General features: G+C 47.3%; 2 protein-coding genes across 2 annotated transcripts in view; both read right to left on the minus strand.

Moving 5' to 3' along the window:
- The window catches only part of LOC134075951 (trafficking regulator of GLUT4 1-like), a 12,229-nt gene extending 10,904 nt beyond the window's left edge, over positions 1 to 1,325 (minus strand). Inside the window, exons 1-2 of the mRNA XM_062530978.1 lie at positions 1,235 to 1,325; positions 1 to 46 (exon numbers count right to left, since the gene is read on the minus strand). The exon at positions 1 to 46 is cut by the window's left edge and continues 228 nt beyond it. The gene's annotated coding sequence lies outside the window, so the exon portion shown is untranslated. The remainder of the gene's footprint in view (positions 47 to 1,234) is intronic.
- Positions 1,326 to 2,406: 1,081 nt separating this feature from the next.
- Positions 2,407 to 23,012, minus strand: kif22 (kinesin family member 22). Its single transcript, XM_062532538.1, has 13 exons — positions 22,861 to 23,012; positions 22,143 to 22,339; positions 21,561 to 21,688; positions 20,683 to 20,837; positions 19,806 to 20,015; positions 17,785 to 18,178; positions 13,818 to 13,947; positions 12,564 to 12,684; positions 11,823 to 12,030; positions 8,181 to 8,266; positions 4,171 to 4,398; positions 3,370 to 3,429; positions 2,407 to 2,631 (listed from the first exon to the last, which is right to left on the minus strand). Exons 2-13 carry the CDS (start codon positions 22,334 to 22,336, stop codon positions 2,602 to 2,604), a joined length of 1,944 nt encoding a protein of 647 aa, XP_062388522.1. The 5' UTR covers positions 22,337 to 22,339; positions 22,861 to 23,012; the 3' UTR covers positions 2,407 to 2,601.
- Between the last annotated feature and the right edge of the window lie 301 nt (positions 23,013 to 23,313).

Here is a 23,313-nt window from a genome sequence, read left to right on the forward strand (position 1 = left end):
GACAGGCTTCCTCTCTCCCTCAGACGCCGGCAGGCTGCTTAGTACGCTGTGGGCCGGTGGAAGAGAAGAGGGTGTTGGGACGCAGGGCACAAATCAATACGCTCATCTGATTAGAAACGGCTCTCAGGGGGGACGGAGGATGGGGATCATTTTCCACAGTGTCATCCTCACACGCGCCTCAACTTGTCTGGTAACCACAGATATTCATCTCCTTCATCCTCTCGCTCTCTCTCTCACACACACACACACACACACACTGTCTCCTCTTAAGGCACCTTCATCAATCCCACCTGGCTTTCATCAGGGGAGCGTGCCACTGATGAGGTGGGGGGGGGGGTCGCTGGTTCTGGGAGACGCGAGTGGAGGGGGGCACAGGAAGCCAGGTGATGAACCCATCTCTTTGAGGTGTGTGTGTGTGTGTGTGTGTATGAGGGATATGAAATTAAAGTGTAGAAGGCCGACCTCGCAAGAGACCAGCACGGATTTCCATTTCAAAGTAGCCGTATTGAGGAGAGGCCGTAGCTTTGCACTCCAGTCCCAGCGAGCACGCAGCCTTATGCTAATGCGTTCACACACACAAAGCCCCTCAGCTCGCTCACTCTCCCTACACACCAGCATATGGCTGACAATAACACACTCTCTGGCTGCAACCAGCCTGAGATGAGATGGGCGCTGAACAGAAGGCCAAAGACACAAGCCACAGGGAAGAGAGGAGCAGACATATGGACAAAGAGAGAGAGAGAGAGAGAGAGAGAGAGAGAGAGAGAGAGAGAGGAGGGAGAGAGAGAGAGAGGCTGAGCAGGAGATAAAAGATGAAAGAGTAAAACATGAAACATGCATCCAATAGGGTTCAGCTTATAAAGCTGATTCAAGAAAACAGATGCTGTGTTAAGACGTTGCCTCTACGATGCTTTGTTGATAAACTCAGGTAATACCTCGACCCATAACAGGGCAAGCTCACAGGTTAGGTTCTGTGACTGGTGGCACGCATAAACACACCTTGCCTGTTCCGAATCAGGTTAAATGAATTCGTATGCACAGAAGACGGTCAGCGCAGTGGGGCTTCCGGACTGTAATCCAAGATGACAATTAATTAATTTACCTTCAGCCGTCAACCGACGGGATGCTCGAGACCGATTCACAGGTGCATTTGATTTGCATAAAAACAATGTCGCCTGAACACGTCCGCAATCCTGCAAGCACATAACGGCTGCTGTACTTTTGATCAACCTACCTTCTCTGTAGAAACAGCTCCAAAGATGGAAATTGTAGGCTACAGTACGCCTAAAAAAATTCGCGTGCGAGTCCTTTGTTCGGGTAACGGAAAGCGGTAGAATGAGATCCAGCGCATAGGCTGCCGCGCGCTCGGTCTCTCTCTCTCGTGCTCACTCCATCCCAAAGTGCCTCGCTGCGGGCGGAGAGGGTGTAATAGGATGGAAGCGCGCGCGAGAGAGATGGGAAATCGTGTGTGTGTGAAGGGAGGGGGGCGGTGAGCGAGGGGGAGGTAGCCCATCCAATGCGTGAAATGAATAGACCCAAATACGCGCAGTGAGAGGACAAACGCGTGCGTCCCGTCAGCGACCACAAGACACGCGGCGACAACAGCGCTGCTGATAATTAATGCTGAACTCGGAGCCAGAGGCGGAGAGGGAAAAAAAACGCACTTAAATCAAATCAATAGATGTTCACTGATGGGCGTAAGTCGTGCAGAAATGACACAAACACCCATTAGGCAGTGTACACACAGCGACAGAGACCGTAGAGGAACGCGTGGAAGGTGGTAAAATAATGATTTAAATTCTAATGAATTAAATTAAGTCTAAAAGTGGGTCAGTCGGAGTTTGCCGGGTGTACAGCTCCCTCCGACCGGCCAGATGGGGTAATGAAACGCCGGGCCCGATATCGGTGTGCTGTATCGCTGTCCGTGGACGTTAAACTCGGCGCAGTGCAGGAATTTGGGCCAAAAGCTCGTTAGCGCTCCTGTGCGTGCGTGCGAAGGCATTTAATCAGCAATGGAACAGCGCCCCCTATCGAAATAATGTGGTCCTTACAAAAACAGCACCTCTAAAGCAGACTGTGTAAATAAGGCTGACAGCAGTCCTGCTCGCGGTTTAGAGGACACCAGAGACGCATTGGAACAACACCTACAATTCATTTGATTTCTACTGCATTAGCTAGTAGTGGCATCTATTTGATTGCATTATCTACTGCTATTCTACTGCATTATCTATTAACAGAAGAATCCACATGAGCAACAAGCAAAGTTGGTTCATGGATTTTATTTGACAACATTGTGTTTAGTGTCTGAAACAATGTGTTAATGTTGCAGCTCTGTTAATGTTAAACCAGCTCAGTCACAGAAATAGGAAGTCACAAGACGATGCAGGAAGTCAAAGCAAACAGGGGTGTCAAGGCAGAGGCCAAGTTTTAATAAAAACATAATGTACAATAACTTTTCAAAGATAAAATAAAATTAAAAGGTTTAAAAAAAATTGGGCAACAGGAGAATCACTCATGGGCAGACACACAAGCAGGCATTCACACACGCATTCACTCAGACACACACACACACACACACACACACTGTTTCTGCAGAAGTCATCATTTCCCGATGGAGCTGAGAATATTGGCCTGTTGAGACAGAAAAGCAGAGGCTTTAACATGAGGCAGAACAGGCCTGTAACCAGAACAAACCCTCCTGGATCTCCCCGAGTGCCACAGACGCTCAACACAGCAGAGGTGCGTTCAAATCTGGCAAACATTTGTGGTGAACCGGTTTTCTTTGAACAGTTCAATTTGAACGATTTGGTGATCACATTCCATTCTAGCGGTAATTGCATTGTTACCTTCGTCAAACTCATATCCAGTTTCACTCTATTTTCATGGAGAACTACCTCCTCTGACCGTTTGCGTTTGTTCGTGAACGTTCGCCAGAAACTCAAGGCTAACGGAACTGTTTGCAAACGTTGGCCTAGGTTTGCAAATTTGAATGGTCCTCAGGTTAGACTAGTGGTGCTTTATTTAGACGTTCTTGTGAATGCCATCTACAGGCAGCTGAGGCTGCAGAGCTTTTAAAGGAGTCAGTCATCACCAGTCACAGCAGATCAGGAGACAGTATGGGCAGAGGAAGAACGCATCTCCTTCTGCACATACACACACTCTTAAAGTAGTGAGGCCTACTTTGTGCATTATGGATGAGTGTCAGTGCTGTGCTGAAGCACTTACATGTAGACATGTATGCAATCTCACCCTCACACCAACCCAAGACACGACACTGTGCCTGCTCTGTACATGTTAATCAGCAACCCAAGACACGACACTGTGCACCTATTCTGTGGATGTTCGTCAGAATGCCTCGCTCAGACTCACCGTGAAAAAGGAGGAGAACCTTTTGGCTGTGATGCCCTCGATCTTCTTCAGGTCCTCCACCTGAGAGGGAGAGAAAGGTGTGTTTAACAAGGTATAAAACAGTCCATTCATTAGTGGACTTGATCCAATAAGCCCACTATTGTTGTTCTTGAGTTCTTATTATTCCCGTTCAACCACCTTTATTACCCTAGCAACAACACAGCAACCACCACTATAATGTAAACATAGCAACCAACAACAAACATGATTGCCCTAGCAACAGGCATAGCAACCATGTTATTTTGCATAGCAACCAACATATGTACCCTATGTACCCTAGGAACGCCGTAGCAACCATCCCATTTACCCTAACAACCATCTTAATTACCCTAGCAACCACCTAACAACCACTTCTATAATGTTAACATAGCAACCAACATGATTACCCTAGCAACCAGCATAGCAACCATGTTATTTTGCATAATAATAATAATAGAAATGTTCTAGCAACCACCCCCATGACCCAAGAAACCATCCTAATTACCCTAGCAACAACATAGCAACCAAATATGTGACATGGACCTAGCAACTACCATAGCAACCGCTGTATTTAAGCGTTTTGGCCTATTGGAAGTTGCGTTGATGCAGATATCTTGATCCTTGCGCCCGATTTTCAAAATGAGATACGTTTTTTTTGGTGATCTGCACCTCATCAAGCCCACTCTTGTTCTTCTAGTTTTGGTTGAAATCGCTCAGTGAAACAAAGCATGGGCCACCTGTCTGAGTAGAGACGGGATCGTCGTGTGTGTGTGTGTGTCTCACCTGGGTGAAGGGTCCGTTGATCTCTCTCCACCCCAGGATGAGCTTGGCCTTCTTGTCCCCGATGAGCTGCAGGCCCTTGAGGTCGCGCAGGGAGCCGCTGTTGAGCGTGGCCAGGATCTTCTTACGCGACTGCTCCAGCAGAGACGCGTCCAGACGAGACTCCCAGTCCGTGTCCACCTCGACACCGCACGACATGTCCACGCCACCGTTCTCCTTCCCCTCCGAGATCTGAGGGCAGCAGGCGCAGGGTCAGAGAGAAGAGGCATAGAGGTGGGGTGGGACACAGGAGGAGGTGGGGTAGGACACAGAGGAGGAGGTGGTGGGGTATGACAAGGAGGAGGAGGTGGGGTATGACAAGGAGGAGGAGGTGGGGTATGACAAGGAGGAGGAGGTGGGGTATGACAAGGAGGAGGAGGTGGGGTATGACAAGGAGGAAGAGGTGGTGGGGTAGGACACAGAGGAGGAGGTGGTGGGGTAGGACACAGGAGGAGGAGGTGGTGGGGTAGGACAAGGAGGAGGAGGTGGGGTATGACAACATGGATTAAAGTGAAAAAAACTCATCTGACTGAAAAAAAAAAAAAAAAAAATTTGACACACGCAAGTGAGGCAAATCAAAGGGCCTTAGCGCAGACCTACATAAAATAGGGCCATACAGACTAATTGTACCTTCCGTTTACAAGTAACACATTTTAAAGTAGGCCTAGCTATTCAATACTGCACACTGTTGCTTATTAAGAGTGCTCCGAGGGCCGGCCATAGCCCGTTGCCCCCCCCCCCCCCCCCCCCCCCCCCAAAAAAAAAAAAATAGGGGGTTGGGGGGAGTCACTGTCACCCCTGCGAAAATGTATTAAATACTGTTATGTAAATGCATAAATTCTGTGCATTTTCAATCAGAGATTAGGGCCAGCATTATGCCTAAAATGCATGTATGTCTCCAAAACATTCCTCACCAGACATGCATGAAAACAATTAAAACTCACAGCCATAGGTTAACCGTCAGATAGGCCTCTGTTATTGAAGATTTGGAATAATTGATTTGAAATGTAATATGCTAAAGAATTCTGATGTTTGCTGATGTCAGGATATAATTTGGTGTACCTTTACTTAGTGTGATTAGGTGACATGTTGTTTAATTAAAGGTGCATGTCGCTTTAAGACGTTTTAGTTGTTGGAGAACGTGATGCACGGCAGAAATGTTAGGAGTTCCACGGTATTTCTGACCGTGTTGGTCGTGTCAATTGTATGAGAACTGTGCTGTTTGTTACAATAAACATCCAAGAATATTAACTGGAAGACAATACGTTTTTATAAGAACACGCGTCAGTCATAGGACTCTTAATATAAAAGTTTCGTTTATTAGAAACGGACCTACGACTTTCTCTTTGAAGAAGACAAATTAGGCAAACTGTATAGACATAGCCTAAGCTACTGGATCCTTTTGAATTGTATAAATTAACCTTGTTGGCTTATTATAATTATTTTTAGAGAAATTAGCAGTTAAACTAAACAGTAGGATAGCCTAATAGTGGCGTGGCGCAGACACACACTTTTCCATTGTCTGTCTCTGCGTTTCGGGCGCACCCGACTCTATTAATATTAATAATGACCGAAAGTAGGCTATAGCCATGTTCTTTTTGACAATTCATCTTTAAGCTCCCCAACACTGCCGACCTCTAAGTAGTCTAATTTGATGAGATCGGGGAACTAGCAAGTGCGGACAAGAAGTCATCGCAAACAACGCAGAACTTTGCGCAGCTAGTGTGCGTGGATGTCTGTCCTGAAGCTATTCTATAGCTTACTATTACAACTGGCGAAACTACTGTTTATTTTAATTTTACTTTTATGAAGAATAATTAGCCCAAATCATAGACTAATTAAACCGAAGAAACGACAGCTTTCCTGAACTTCTGCAACGCTTGTTTAACCTACAAAAGCCTAATAGGCTATGTTAAGCATGCGGCTCCAAAGTAGGCTAGGCTATAAATCAAGACTGTTCTTTCATCTGTTTCAATTGGCCTTTCTCTCGTTTATTATTGTATCATTATGATGATGATGATGATGATTATTAGTAGTAGCAGCAGCAGCCTAATAGTAGTAACCTAGTAGTAGCCTAATGTTCATCAACGCAGTTGCACGACCGCATTTATTTATTTATTTATTTTGCGCACAACGAAGATTTTAACATAGGCTAAAACACAGGCCTATCACAAAACAGGGTTCAACAAGAGGTGTAACCATAACTGCAGCTTGCAAGGGAGGTCGCGCCGCATCCCCCCCCCCCCCCCCCAAATATTTTCTCCCCGGATCTGCATCAATCTCATGATTGACCTCTAGCGCCTCCGGTTGACGGAAATCCGTCATATGACGGAAAACTTTAATCCATGTATGACAAGGAGGAAGAGGTGGTGGGGTAGGACACAGAGGAGGAGGTGGTGGGGTAGGACACAGGAGGAGGAGGTGGTGGGGTAGGACAAGGAGGAGGAGGTGGGGTATGACAAGGAGGAGGAGGTGGGGTATGACAAGGAGGAAGAGGTGGTGGGGTAGGACACAGAGGAGGAGGTGGTGGGGTAGGACACAGAGGAGGAGGTGGTGGGACACAGAGGAGGGGGGGGTGGGGTAGGACACAGAGGAGGAGGTGGTGGGACACAGAGGAGGGGGGGGGTGGGGTAGGACATGGAGGAGGAGGTGGTGGGGTATGACGAGGAGGAGGAGGAGGGACACAGAGGAGGGGGGGTGGGGTAGGACATGGAGGAGGAGGTGGTGGGGTATGACGAGGAGGAGGAGGAGGGACACAGAGGAGGGGGGGTGGGGTAGGACATGGAGGAGGAGGTGGTGGGGTATGACGAGGAGGAGGAGGAGGGACACAGAGGAGGGGGGGTGGGGTAGGACATGGAGGAGGAGGTGGGGTAGACAGGCACTTCAACTCTGGCGCAAGATCTGAGAACCGTGAACGGAAAACTTTAACTGTTCGAGGCATTTTCCACCAAAAATCAATCTGTCTGGAACCTTAAAAGTTGGTTCGGATCAAAACATGTGGCCTTTCTCCTGCGAATAAGAGTGGGCGCGACATTCTACAGCTGAGTTATGCATGCAACCCCCTCTGCTGATGACGTATCCTTGTGTTCTGTTCAAAACTGGAGGACATGCAAGCTGGGAGCACTAGCTAGCACCAACCAGGGCTCAGACAATTCTGAATGGAACCAGTTCAACACAGGGGGCTCGGAGCAGGACACTAGCTAGCACTAGCTAGCACCAACCAGGGCTCAGACAATTCTGAATGGAACCAGTTCAACACAGAGGGCTTGGAGCAGGACACAACGCAGGGATGAGGGCTCAGGACAAAGTGAAGGAGAAGACATGTACTCTGAGGACACGGAGTAGACGCCTTCTCCTCCTTCTCCTCCTCCTCCTCCATCTTTGTGTCCTGAGGGAAATAGACACTAGGGAGACAGGACACAAAGCTGGAGGAGAAGGCATCTACACTAAGGAGACAGGACACAAAGATGGAGGAGAAGGCATCTACACTAAGGAGACAGGACACAAAGATGGAGGAGAAGGCATCTACACTAAGGAGACAGGACACAAAGATGGAGGAGAAGGCATCTACACTAAGGAGACAGGACACAAAGATGGAGGAGAAGGCATCTACACTCTGAGGTTCTGGTTTACTGAATCTATGAGTAAGGAGCACAATCAGGTAAACGCAAGAGGCTAATTTGCTGGAGTTTGAGCCACATGTAGCTTCTGAACGACAGACAGACAGAACCAAGGGCTCAGGAGCATCAGAGAAGCATCAGAGAAGCAGCACACAGTTAACGTGGCACAGGCAAGCAGCAAACACAGCTCCAACAGCCCTCTGTCTTGCACTCTGGGAGGACACACACACACACCTGAGTTCCGTGCCTGAGGGAGAGGAGGAGAGAGGAGAGGAAAAGAGGAGGGGAGAGAGAAGAGGAGAGAGGAGAGGAGGAGAAGAGGGGAGGAGAGGAGAGGAGAGAGAGTGCACTGACCTCACAAAGCTCCTTTTTCTTCTTCTTGTCGAGAGAGAGGGATGGTTTACACACCACTGCACACTGTTGGATCTGCACCTGTGACACTGAGAGACAGCAAGTGTGTGTGTGTGTGTGTGTGTGTGTGGAGAGAGAGAGAGAGAGAAAGGGAGGGAGAAGGAATTCATAAATACAAGTATTGAATTATTTATAGCTTTTCCTGAAGCACAGGGGCCACCTCTGCACAGCCTGGGTGGCGTGGACTGTGTGTGTGTGTGTGTGTGTGTGTGTGTGTGTGTGTGTGTGTGTGTGTGTGTGTGTGTGTGTGTGTGTGTGTGTGTGTGTGTGTGTGTGTGTGTGTGTGTGTGTGTGTGTTCCCCTGTGACCATGCCTACTCATTCCTAAGCTAGTGCTCTGAAGCAAAGAGCTGATTCATGGACAGTGAAGGACTAAGTGGGCATAATGGACTTCAATCTGCTACAGTAAAGAACCAACACACAAACGGCTGCAAACACACACACAGTTCCAAACTTAGACGTCCACACATCGCTGCAAAATACAGGTGCACACACACACACACACACACACAGAGCTGCAAACAAGACTAACACACCCCGCTGCAAACTAAAACGCACACACGCACTAGGCTCCTTTTGCCTTTAACCCCTTCAGGGTTCAGAGTCCATTTCAGCTGCACGTGTCCTCAGGAGGGTTCATGGCCACAGGCACAGCAATGTGTGCACCTCCTACATCAGTGTGTGTGTGTGTGTGTGTGTGTGTGCATGGATTAAAGTGAAAAAAACTCATCCGACTGAAATTTTTTTGTCCAAATTTTTTTTTTTAAATTGACACTCGCAAGTGAGGCAAATCAAAGGGCCTTAGCGTAGACCTACATAAAATAGGGCCATACAGACTAATTGTACCCTCCGTTTACAAGTAACACATTTTAAAGTAGGCCTAGCTATTCAATACTGCACACTGTTGCTTATTAAGAGTGCTCCGAGGGCCGGCCATAGCCTGTTGGCCGCCCCCCCCCCAAAGAAAAATAGGGGGTTGGTGTCACAGTCACCCCCGAGAAAAATTATTAAATACTGTTATGTAAATGCATAAATTCTGCGCACTTTCAGTCAGAGATTAGGGCCAGCATTATGCCTAAAATGCATGTATGTCTCCAAAACATTCCTCACCTGTTATCAGACATGCATGAAAACAATTAAAGCTCACAGCCATTGGTTAACCGTCAGATAGGCCTCTGTTATTGAAGATTTGGAATAATTGATTTGAAATGTAATATGCTAAAGAATTCTGATGTTTGCTGATGTCAGGATATAATTTGGTGTAACTTTACTTAGTGTGATTAGGTGACATGTTGTTTAATTAAAGGTGCATGTCACTTTAAGACGTTCTAGTTGTTGGGTAAGAACGTGATGCACGGCAGAAATGTTAGGAGTACCACGTTATTTCTGACCGTGTTGGTCGTGTCAATTGTATGAGAACTGTGCTGTTTGTTACAATAAACATTCAAGAATATTAACTGGAAGACGAGACGTTTTTAAAAGAACACGCGTCAGTCATAGGACTCCTATACAAGTTTCGTTTATTGGAAACGGACCTACGACTTTCTCTTTGAAGAAGACAAATTAGGCAAACTGTATAGACATAGCCTAAGCTACTGGATCCTTTTGAATTGTATAAATTAACCTTGTTGGCTTATTATAATTATTTTTAGAGAAATTAGCAGTTAAACTAAACAGTAGGATAGCCTAATAGTGGCGTGGCGCAGACACACACTTTTCCATTGTCTGTCTCTGCGTTTCGGGCGCACCCGACTCTATTAATAATGACCGAAAGTAGGCTATATCCATGTTCTTTTTGACTATTCATCTTTAAGCTCCCCAACACTGCCGACCTCTAAGTAGTCTAATTTGATGAGATCGGGGAACTAGCAAATGCGGACAAGAAGTCATCGCAAACAACGCAGAACTTTGCGCAGCTAGTGCGTGGATGTCCTGAAGCTATTCTTACTATTACAACTGGCGAAACTACTGTTTATTTTCATTTTACTTTTATGAAGAATAATTAGCCCAAATCATAGACTAATTAAACCGAAAAAACGACAGCTTTCCTGAACTTCTGCAAAGCTTGTTTAACCTACAAAAGCCTAATAAATCAAGACTGTTCTTTCATCTGTTTCAATTGGCCTTTCTCTCGTTTATTATTGTATAATTATGATGATGATGATGATTATTATTAGTAGCAGCCTAATAGTGGTAGTAGCCTAGTAGTAGCCTAATGTTCATCAATGCAGTTGCACGAACGCATTTATTTATTTATTTATTTATTTTGCGCACAACGAAAATTTTAACATAGGCTAAAACACAGGCCTATCACAAAACAGGGTTCAACAAGAGGTGTAACCATCACTGCAGCTTGCAAGGGAGATCGCGCCGCACCTCTCCCCGCCCCCCCCCCCCCCAATATTTTCTCCCCGGATCTGCATCAATCTCATGATTGACCTCTAGCGCCTCCGGTTGACGGAAATCCGTCATATGACGGAAAACTTTAATCCATGGTGTGTGTGTTGTACTCTCCCTGGTCAAGTCCCAGATGGCATGGTTTGAGCCAGTAGGATTGTTGCAGGAGAGAAACGCTATGAGCACCAGCTACCAAATCCAGGCCTACCACTCAGAGGCCAGGATCTGCTAAGATGCTGTGAGGGAGTGGGTTGCAGTGCCGAGTTCACCTCCGCAGAGAGAGGGAGGAAGAGGAGGAAGAGGAAGAGGAAGAGGAGACACTGACCACTCAGAGGCCAGGATCTGCTAAGATGCTGTGAGGGAGTGGGTCGCAGTGCCGAGTTCACATCGGCAGAGAGAGGGAGGAAGAGGAGGAAGAGGAGACACTGACTCTCAGTCTCCACGTTGAAATATTCATCAGAGAAATCTCTGACAAAGACAGAGAGCAAGTGTGTGGGTGTGAGTGTGAGATCTATGCATGCTGAGTGAGTCTGTGTGTCTCCTATGCTTGCTGAAGGACCTGAGTGTGTAGTGTGTGTGCATGCATGTGTGTGTGAGACTTACAGTATCCTTTCCTTGCTGTAAGTGTGTTTGTAAGACCTATGCTTGCTGTAAGTGTGTGTGTGTGTGTGTGTGTGTGTGTGTGTGTGTGTGTGTGACACCTTTAAGTGCCTGAATGTGTAGTGTGCATGAAGTCTAACGGAATCACGATCTTGGTTCTTAAGGCGAACATCGATCGAAATGACATCACAATCTCAACCTTCTAAGTGAGAAGGTAGAGTGCACGAGTGCGCGAGTGCGCGAGTACCCTGTAGAGGGGGGACCACTGTTTGCTGTCTCTTGGGTCTGGCGCATGAGGGTTTTGTGTGTGAGGGTGAGAGTGTGTGAGAGTGTGTGAGAGTGTGTGAGAGTGTGTGAGAGTGTGTGAGAGTGTGTGAGAGTGTGTGAGAGTGTGTGAGAGTGTGTGAGAGTGTGTGAGAGTGTGTGAGAGTGTGTGAGAGTGTGTGAGAGAGTGTGAGAGAGTGTGAGAGAGTGTGAGAGAGTGTGAGAGAGTGTGAGAGAGTGTGTGAGAGTGTGTGAGAGTGTGTGTGAGTGTGTGTGAGTGTGTGTGAGTGTGTGTGAGTGTGTGTGAGTGTGTGTGTGTGAGTACCCTGTAGAGGGGGGACCACTGCTTGCTGTCTCTTGGGTCTGGCGCATGAGGGTTTTCTGTGCAGGGGGGGCACGTTGGTCTTGAAGAGCAAGTCGTCACGGAGACCCCCGCTGCCTCTGCCCCCCTTCTGGTCACCTGACCCCGAGCCCTCGCTCCGGTCCGCTTTAGCCGCTTTACTCTCCAACTCTTTCTGCTTGGCCTTCAGCTCCTGAACACACAAAACACAACACACACACACACACTTTATTTGTGTTCACATGGAGAAAGGTGGTACAGGGACACAAATATGAAAGACCCAATACATAACACACACAAACTCTTGGACCAGTGCAGCACTCTATACGCAACGCACATATCCTGTACCACCAGGCCACTGTATGCTGTGCAGGGTGTGTGCGTGTGTGTGTACCTCAATCTCCTTGCGTGACTGGGCGACGGTCTTGAGGTGTAGCCACTGTATGCTGTGTGTGTGTGTGTGAGTGAGTGTGTGTGTACCTCGATCTCCTTACGTGACTGGGCGACGGTCTTGAGGCGGTGTAGCCGCAGTGTGAGTGTGAGTGTGAGTGTGAGTGTGAGTGTGAGTGTGAGTGTACCTCGATCTCCTTGCGTGACTGGGCGACGGTCTTGAGGAGGTGTAGCCTCTGTATGCTGTGCAGGGTGTGTGTGTGTGTGTGTGTGTGTGTGTGTGTGTGTGTGTGTGTGTGTGTGTGTGTGTGTGTGTGTGTGTGTGTGTGTGTGTACCTCGATCTCCTTGCGTGACTGGGCGACGGTCTTGAGGAGGTGTAGCCGCTGCTTCTCTGGTGTTCCCATTAGCATCTTCTCCAGCGCCAGCAGACGCTCAAGCACCGAGCCATCAGGAGGGCTGAAACACACACACACACACACACACACACACACACAGGTCAGTGTGTTGTTCCAGTTACACTACAGCTGTGAGCGCTTAAGAGTTACAGGGGAGCTACACCAAGCACGTAACTGAAGAGTTCCGTTCACAATGCGTATGCTGCAGCAGTTAATAATCACTATAATCAACGGAAGAGTTCTGTTCACGATGCGTATGCTGCAGCAGTTAATAATCACTATAATCAACTGAAGTAGCTGGACCAGACGACACAGTGGGGTGTGCATTCAAAAGAATAGCTCAGCCTTCTCAAATAGCCCAGTCCTCTCAAATGGACTTTCCGTGTTGTGAAAGGAACGCTTCAGTTACGCGCCTGGTGTAGCCCCCCTGTTAGACTACAGAGACTGCAGCTGGTCCTCTCAACACAGCTCAAGCCAGACACACACAGCAGGAGAAAGAGCTACACAGGACCAACAACGAGAACATATCAGTACAGACATAACACAGTACAGACCAAGAACACACACACACACACAGACGTACAGACATCATAACACAGTACAGACCAACAAGAACAGACGAGCACACACACACACACACACTACCCTCCAAAGCAGCACAGGAGGACAGCAGAGATGGGGTGCTTGGTAAAGAGTGAATGAGTGTGTGTGGAGCTTGGTAAGGGGAGGGTGTGTGTCAGGAAGATCAAAAGGGGGTGAAATGGCACCATGACAACCCGAAACAAACAAACAAAAACTGCCAGTGTGCTGGGTGTGTGAGGACAGAGAAAAAAGGAGAGAGGACACACACACACACACACACACACACACACACAAGGGGAGGGAGACAGTGAGAAAGAGAAAGAGGACAGACACAAGAGGAAAGAGAGAGAGAGAAAGAAAGAGATACTGAGAAGGATAGAAGGAGCAGATTCTCTGACCCATATAGCGTAGAGCTGGTGGTGTATATGAGTGTGTGTGTATGTATGCGACTGACCTGTGTGACAGGGCACTCGTGTTGTGAGTGTGCGTGTGAAACTGACCTCTGTGTCTGGGCAATAGTAGAGTGTGTGAGTGTGTGTGTGTGTGTGTGTGTGTTGACCTTGGTGTCTGGGCACTGAAGTGTGTGTGTGTGTGTGTGTGTGTCTCTCTAACCTTGGTGGCTGGGCGCTGGTGCTTGGTGCTCTGTCCGGCTCCGTCTTGCTCTCCTTTCCCTCTCGAGCCCTCTTGTTCTGGGGCTCACTGGAGCTGCTGCCGCCCTGATCCCTGGGCCTCTTACTCACAGCTAGAACACACACACACACACACACACACAGTTAACATCCATACAAACACATCAGCAATAAAACACCAGCAGAGTAGAGCATTCGAACACAAACACCAATTAGTAAAGCTGCTGCCTTCCACAGCTTTCCCAGACCTCTAACACAAACTGGGGACAAACCACATCACATCAATAACACGTAAGGGATAATCAACGACGCGCCGTGCGTTTATAGGAAAATAATGCACGTTCGAAGTGGTAATAAGGACCCGACGCCGCAGGCGGAGGGGACTTTACACTTCGATAAGGGCATTATTTTCCTATTATAAGGGCATAACAAGGGCACCCCCCACCCCTCCCCCTGATGGCAGACAGAAGCCGCTCTGCTTCGCTCCCTCAGTGTGAATACTCCCTCCAGACACTTCGCAATGATGGTTGGAGACTTACTACAGAAATCAACAGGAATGTATGTGAATTAATGTATGGGAATTAGCAGCAATATATGGGATTTAGCAGGAATATTTGGGAATTAACGCTTAAATGGAAATGTGGGGAATTGCAGTCCCATTAGCCCTCTAATGCATTTTGTTGTTGTTGACAACCTTTAAAGGTCAACAGCATACTACACATACTAGGACTACAGATGCCACTGCTTCCACTGCAAACCTTTGCTGCTTGTATCATCTATTCAACTACAACTGGAAATCCATCTAATCAAAGGCAACAGGAAATAAATGAAGTACAACTAGATTTGAGGTTCTACGTTACAGACGTTATGAGACAACAAAATGTCGTTGATGCAGCTTGGATATCGTCTCAGAGGAAAAGTGGCTTGGGAGCACGCTCCACCCATCCTCAGGCAAATTTATTTAATTGGTTGAGAAAACATTTTGTCCTAAGTGTTATAATGTGACAGTTCATGTGGTAATAAACAATGCTTAAGTCAATATTGAGTAAGGATTCACTTTAGGCTACACAAATAACGACCCTTAAATGCTTTGCACAAGCTGTATTAGGCTATTAAGTGTGCGATATGTAGACTGACCAGCGAAAATGACTATATAATTGAAGTAGACACAGGATGTAGGAAACGGGTGGATAGCTGGGATGTCTGCTGCACCCAGTGTGTGAATCTGCAGCTTGTCAAAGCTACACTTGCAGGAAGAGGCAATGTCAAGCAGACGCAAAATAAGCGTACTGATATGAGCGCACATCCATCAGGACTGGAGCACTGGGGGTTGAACAACCAGGCATTTCAAGAGTCTGCAACTGCGGCCACTATCACAAATGCTCAGCTGCCACTATCTAGACTAGGCTATGTAAAGTAAAGGGGATGGACAGTCACAGGACTGTTGGATATTTTGACTGGCAGCCTAAGCATTTAAATCAAATGCATTGCCTGATCATGGCAATGTTGCAGGAAAGTTAACTAGTCAGTAATTTATTTAGTTTTAAATCACGGGGAGACATATCCCAACACTGCTCTGTCATGGAGCACAGGTACAAACTACAGCCTGTGTTTAAAAATAGCCTGGATAGTCTACACGACACAGTGACTGGGCTAATAATAGGATTTAGGTCATTGCTTCACATCTGCTAAAATGTATCGTCATAGTCTGTTACCTTGCCAACCCACACATAATTCAAATCTCAGTAAGGACGTTTACTTTTTTCTTGCTATAATACAGCATAAGCTATGAAGTCAGTAAATCAAGCATCTGTCGCTTTAATCCAAGAAAGCAGTCGTTTTATTTGTGGTCTTCCAGAAATGCTTTACCAACATATACATGTGAGGACGCTCGTGCCCAACTCTTAACTCGTGCAGGAGTGGTCATCTACATGTAAAACTGGTGTAAAAACTGGTTTAAGCATGTAAAACTGGTGCCGGAAGTGGCCACCATGGAACGCCATGTTTTAAGGAATGTCTGCGGCCAAATGCCGGGCTAACAGGCTGAAGCTAACGCAACGAACCCGGACCCCCCTGGGCAGACTAGTGCAGAACTAAATGGAGTTGAGACACACAGACAGACACACAGACAGACACACAGACAGACACACAGACAGACACACAGACAGACACACAGACACAGGGTTCGTACACCTTTTTCATGGCCAAATTCAAGCACTTTTTAAGGACTTTCAAGACCAGTTTTCCAAAGTCCTGTTGTTTTAGGTCATTGTAGGACAAAGAACCAGAAAATTTGATACAATCTAAGCCCATATAACCAGCAGCTATCATTAGGTTAACTGAATGGGGCATAGAAAATGGAACCATTTCATTAGTGTTTGCTGCTGCTCTATTTGGTCTATGTCATATCAAATTTCCTTGTTCTTTTTCTTACTGACAGCACTCGATAATGTTGAACAGCATGGATTGATTCACACCATATTTCATATATCATAGGAGAAAAAAAGAGGAAAATATACCCAGCACCCCCGGGAGAAATTTTTGAAAAATACCCCCTTAAATGATGACATTTGATGACTTTTATGAGAACTATTGATAAACTGTGATACATATATTTCAAACATTATAACATACCACAATATAGTCTATATATAAGTCTATAACTCATTTATAGCAAAGTAGCCTAGGCCTACTCAAGACTAAACCAGATATGGCTGAAATATGTAGGCTATCATGATCATTTTGCCAACAATGATGTAGAACCATGGATTTTCTCAGTTCATAACATGTTTTGTTTCAACTTAAATCAACATAAAGTTATAATTTTGACTACATGTTTTAATACAGGCCTACTTGATCACATATAGCCTGCCCCCTTACAGTCCTCTAGTCCTGATAGTGAACCATAGGCCTATTGATATTGATGCTTAAAATTCAGACTGTGCCTTTAAATAGGCGACTTTTTTCATCTATCAGCACAATGTGACAGTAAGCCATTTCCACTTCAAAATCAGCTCAATATTATGTGCAAGACTGGTGTTTACCAAGCATGCCAACGTGTTAATATCTTAGCACTATTGTCATACGTTTTCTCATAGTGAGATGGCTATCCCGAAATATGTTTTGAATGACATGGGGCGCACGGAGGTGAACGGTTGGACAAACGCGAAATGACAAGGTGTTAACTAAACAATTTAGTAGACCTAAAGTCGACAGGCTTTGTGGTTAAAACGATGAAAACCAGTGGGCTAGTCGGTCACAGCTAACTTCAAGCACAATAGCTTAGACTTACACGCGCATAAACTAAAAGTCAATAGCCTACAGCATCACGAGATTGCTGCTGTCATTATCGGAAAACCCCAGACACGTCAAACTGGACGCGAACGCGTGGCAAAGCCAAAACAACTTCATAAATGATGTATCTAAATAAATAATTTGACCTTTACCGTTTCATGGCTTCTGCTAAGAAACAAATAGTTCACCACACACATCGAACTTGCATCAAACATTCATCAACACACGTCTGCTTTCACTTTCAATGAAGAAGACCAGCGAACGGACATGTTTGCGGAGTGATGAATGAGAAGCACCAAACCTGTCGTCATTGTCAGCGCGCGCCCTACGGCAAATTAATTTCATTTCCCTTAATTTAATAATTGGTCTATTGAGTCAGACTGCCGAGAAATATGTAGGCCTAGCACTTTCAAGCATTCACAAGCACTTTACCCCAAATCCAAGCATTTTTCAAACCTTGAAAACACCACATTAAAATCCAAGCATTTTCATGGATTTCAAGCACCCGTACGAACCCTGCAGACAGACACACAGACAGACAGACACACAGACAGACACACAGACACACACACAGACACACACACAGACACACACACACAGACACACACACAGACACACACACAGACACACACACAGACACACACAGCGCGCCTCACCTATGGTAGGCTGCAGGAGCGTCTCGCGGACGAAGGGCCGGTTGACGATCTGCTTGGACTTGGCGGCGAAGTTGAGCGCGGTGAAGGTGTCGAAGTAGAAGCGGTACTCGGGCGCCACGTTGGTCACCATGACGGAGTGGGCGGAGCCGCCCAGCGAGTCCTGCAGCAGGCGCGTGAGCTTGGCGTCGCGGTAGGGCACCCGCGTGCCCGCCGGCCCGTTGAGCGCGTCCACCACCTTGCTGAGCGTGAACAGCGACAGGTTGATGGCGCCGCTCTCCTTCAGGCGGATGCCCTGGTTGCCCGTGCGCCGGTTGTCCTCGGAGCCGGCCAGGTCCACCAGGTACAGCTTACCTGTCTGCTGCCGGTGCGGGGGCCCGCGCCGCGTACGCACCACCTGGGGGGGAGGGGGGGGGGGGCGGGTGAATAAATAAAATTAGTTATACTACTTGTACACGATCAAAAAGTGTTGGAAAGAACACATCGATGTATTTAGGTAAGGACACAGTTTGTGTGGTTTCCAACACATTGCTTTTGCTATTCATTACACAACTTGTGTTGAAAATAACCCATCTCTGTGTCCAGATAGGGAAAAGACCACAAACAAGTATTGTACAGTGCTCTGCTCCAAAATCTCTAAAAAGCTCGGACAGACCACCTGGGGTAAGGGGGGGACTGACTTTCCGATAATATTATAATGAGTATGGCTCCATGGAGGCCAAACATTTGTGGGTATCCACACAGGACCCCTGTTTCTAAACCAACAGGGTGACAAGGACTTCTGAGAAACAGAACCCTACTCAGACGTCTCGGATCAAAGGCCTCTGCTAAGCCAACGCAGAAAGCGATTTGTGAGCACCGTATCCAGGAGCACTGACTCAGCCCTGCAGGAAGACGGCACTAGCTGGCGAGCCGCAGCACACGTGTCTCACAGCCTCTTCAGCCGTCCATCTCCCAAGGCAGCGCGAGCACCCGCGTTAATTGGTGGCCTTTCACTGGGCCGCATTTGGGCTTAAGCTCTGCGTGAGTGTGTGTGTGTGTGTGTCTGGCAGCTCTGGGATCAGCGAAATCCCTCCACTGACAGCTAGCATGCTCCTCCATGACATCTCAGCAGCAGAGCCCAGCTTAGCGGACTGCAGCCACACTAATACACAACGGAGAGAGAGGGAGGGAGGAAGAGTTCTGGACTGCAGGCACACTAATACACAACGGAGAGAGAGGGAGGGAGGAAGAGTTTTGGACTGCAGGCACACTAATACACAACGGAGAGAGAGGGAGGGAGGAAGAGTTCTGGACTGCAGGCACACTAATACACAACGGAGAGAGAGGGAGGAAGAGTTCTGGACTGCAGGCACACTAATACACAACGGAGAGAGAGGGAGGAAGAGTTCTGGACTGCAGGCACACCAAAACACAACGGAGAGAGAGGGAGGAAGAGTTCTGGACAGGGCCAGAGACACAGAAAAGTAGTCACTTCATAGTGCACTACAGGGTGAAGGACTAGAACACAACTGTTCTCTATAATGCACCATCCCGGAAGCGATGCGAGTGTGAGACCTTGATGAGGAGGATGGCATGGCTGCGGCTGATGAGGAGGATGGCATGGCTGCGGCTGGTGTGTGTGTGTGTGTGTGTGTGTGTGTGTGTGTGTGTGTACCTTGACGAGGAGGATGGCATGGCTGCGGCTGGTGTGTGTGTGTACCTTGAGGAGGATGGCATGGCTGCGGCTGGTGTGTGTGTGTGTGTGTGTGTGTGTGTGTGTGTGTGTGTGTGTGTGTGTGTGTGTGTGTGTGTACGTGTGTGTACCTTGATGAGGAGGATGGCATGGCTGCGGCTGGAGCGCTGGTTGAGTTCTGTGGAGGTGGTGGTGTGTGTGTGTGTGTGTGTGTGTGTGTACACGTGTGTGTGTGTGTGTGTGTACCTTGATGAGGAGGATGGCATGGCTGCGGCTGGAGCGCTGGTTGAGTTTGGTGGAGGCGGTGGTGTGTACGTGTGTGTGTGTGTGTGTGTGTGTGTGTGTGTACCTTGATGAGGAGGATGGCATGACTGCGGCTGCTGCGCTGGTTGAGTTTGGTGGAGGCGGTAGTGCGGTTGAGGCTGGCGGGGATGAAGTGGGTGTCAAAGTCGGAGAAGGAGGTGAGGGGCGTGGAGGTGAGGCCCGGGATCAGGATGTTGTGGTCCTTATCCTCCCGGATGGGCAGGTCCTGAGTGCTCGGACACAGCAGGTCCAGCACCTGACAAGCACAACACACACACACGCCATGAGTACACCATGAGCACACTGCAGGCTAGAGAGACTCCAGCCAATCAATATATACATCGTTGTTCAAAATACCTAAGTTGCAATATCATAAGTCACCAAAGAGCTATAAGAACTACTGGGAATGGCATTACATACAAAACACACAAGAGAAAAGGTATGTGTGCGTGCAGGTATATTTTGATTTTCCCTTTTCCCCACCCCATCTCCACTTACACACACACATACTCTTACACACCCCCTCTCAACAAATCTCCAGATTGTCATTATGTGCTAAGAGTACCCAGTGTGTGCTCTCCCTGGTAAAGTCCCACATGGCATGGTATGAGGCAGTAGGATTGTTGCAGGAGAGAAATGCTGTGAGCACCAGCTACCAAATCCAGGCCTACCACTCAGAGGCCAGGATCTGCTAAGATGCTGTGAGGTAGTCGGTTGAAAAAGAAACAAAAATAAAATAATCTGGAGGTACAGATGTGTTCATGCAAGTACACCTTTCCCTTCCCTCAACTTCACCCCAACACCAAAACACACACACACACACACACACACACGAGACGCTGATGGTGTACTTTCTCACACACACACACACAGCTGTAAATGCAGGAGATGTTGATGGTATACTTCCACTGACACACACACACCTTCTCGTTGTAGATCTCCAGGTAGGACATGGTAATGGCGTACTCCCAGCCATCCTGCTTGGCCTCCTGGGCTCTGACCAGGTGGAAGACCTCCCGCACGGCCCTGGGGATCACACCTGGCTGCTCCTGACTGCCCAGCATGGTATGGGTCTTACCTGCACGGGACGGGACGGGACAGAGCACGGTTAGAGACACACTGAACAGATGCCAGGGAGAGAGGCACGAGACAGCATGATGGAAGGTGAGAGAGGGAGAGAGGAAGAGAGAGCGATGGAGGCACTAGACAGCATGATGGAAGGTGAGAAAGGGAGAGAGGAATCCACCTTATTCCTTAACCGGAAATATGTATCATTCCGATACCGTTTTCAACTTCCATTCATTCAGTTTACATGTGCATTCTCGGTAGCTAACTAGAATATGCTTCGACTTAGATTTATTTTGAAATGGATAAACTACATCATATACAACTGATATCAAATAGAAAAGTTTACTTTTCTATGCGTTATGATATGTTAAGCACTGTCAACAGTCACGTTAAAATAGATACAATGCAACTGCAGCTTCGTCGGAAATAGATAACCGTTTTTCGGTGTCGTGGCGACCCCCATTGTTGGCTGCGGAATATGGTGGATAGAGAATGCGAGAGGTACTAGACAGGATGACGGATGTAAGGAAGGCAGATAGAACACAGGAAAGGAGGAGAGGACAGAACAGGCCTACATCAGGACACGGCAAACCGCTTATGAAGGAGGGATGATGAGGGGTGGAGAGGAAAGGAGAGGAGACGAGACAGAAACACTGGGGTCCATAAGCAAACGCAGTGTGTGTGTGTGTGTGTGTGTGTGTGTGTGTGTGTGTGTGTGTGTGTGTGGTGGTACCTGCTCCTGTGGGTCCGTAAGCAAACACACTGGCATTCTGTCCACTGAGGATGTGTGGCAGGACTGGCTTCACAGACTCCACAAACACCTCCTTCTGGGTGCTCTGCTCTCCGTGGAACATGTCAAACCTGATGGAACAGGACAATCAGGCCTCATTCAAAGCGGGCTTCAGGCATTTCAAACACAACCAGAAAACAGCCGACACTGTTAGTTAAGGTAACAGACCTTTCCCAATAACGTAGAACTTCGACATGATCTCACAAATACTTGATAACAAACCACTCTGTAATGGTCTACATTGTCATTATTGTACAGTGTACAGTGTGTGTGCTCTCCCTGGTAAAGTCCCACATGGCATGGTTAGAGCCAGTGGGATTGTTGAAGGAGAGAAATGCTATGAGCACCAGCTACCAAATCCAGGCCTACCACTCAAGAGGCCAGGATCTGCTAAGATGTGAGGTAGTCGGTTGAAAAGCCAAACAAATTAACAAAAAACACGCACACACACGATTGGAATAGAAAGTTGCATCACTCAGTTCACATTGGCAAAGAGATGGTTAAAGAAGAGGGCAAGACACTTACTCATACTGCAGGGTCTCGGTGGCATTCCTCCAATTGATGATCTCTAGTCTGCGGGCATCCAAAGCCCGCACACAAGGACCCTCGCCCTTCTCGTCCTGCTTGTCCATGTAGGGTCGCAGCCGAACGGCTACACGCACCCGTGAGGTCCGTTTCGACCCAGCGGCGGATTCACCCGCCGCAACACGGTGGGCCATTTCCTTAACAGGGAGAACACAAATTCAACATTTGAATTCCAAAACAGCTTACTCATTGTAACTTAGCCCTAACGTTTAACATTAACTAATGGGCTAATGTTGTCTATAAGTTCTCCCCTCACAAAAAAATAACGCCATTTAACGCTAACGAAGTATATGATAACAAGGCTGGGTTGATAACATCAACAAACCCGCTGGAGGGCGCTTGCAAGGTAAACGACATGAAATAAAACACTAGCAAACGTCATTCATGATATGAAAAACTAGGTCTGAATGAATATTGCTGATAATTCTAAAGCTATGTATGCATAAGATACCGACATCAAAAGTAAGCTAACTTGCTAAGCTAACCTTCCAAGCTTGTTTGGAGAAATTAAAGAGGCTAACCCATAGGGCAAACCGCCTCCTGCGCAGACTGGCTACCACTAACGTTAGCTAGAAGCTACTATCGGCTAGTACAGGAAGTTTTTTGTCGAACGAACAACACTGGGCCTTGCTTTTTGCAAAAAACAAGACTGACTTACTGTTTAACTTGTCGTGGGAAACGAAGTCGTTTAAGGAATATGCTGATTGTGTTGCTCCTTTAAATTCCAAAACCTAAACGACACAACAAGTTAGCTAGATGTAGGCATGACAAAGCTGGGAAGAAAAAAGCTGCCTTCTGCTACTGCGCCAATTATTTTCAAATGCTGCCGCGTAGCTGACGTACCACCAATCAGCGTCGACTTCAAAATTGGACACGTGACGCCATACAAAAAATACTTTTGCGATAAAACATCAACACCCACACAGTTTCAACAACTTCAACGTGATATGTTTAAATGTAAAACAAGTTCACATGTTATAACTGCATAAAATTATTATTCTGATGTTACCACCAAAGCCATATCGAATATCGACATATTTCCTTTTACTGTCATACGGTCACCACGTAAGCTACGCTTTGGGCAGGCGCTGTGTCGACGGCAGCGCCGCAG

This window comes from Sardina pilchardus, chromosome 3 (assembly GCF_963854185.1).
Source record: "Sardina pilchardus chromosome 3, fSarPil1.1, whole genome shotgun sequence".
Classification (NCBI taxonomy): Eukaryota; Metazoa; Chordata; class Actinopteri; order Clupeiformes; family Clupeidae; genus Sardina; species Sardina pilchardus.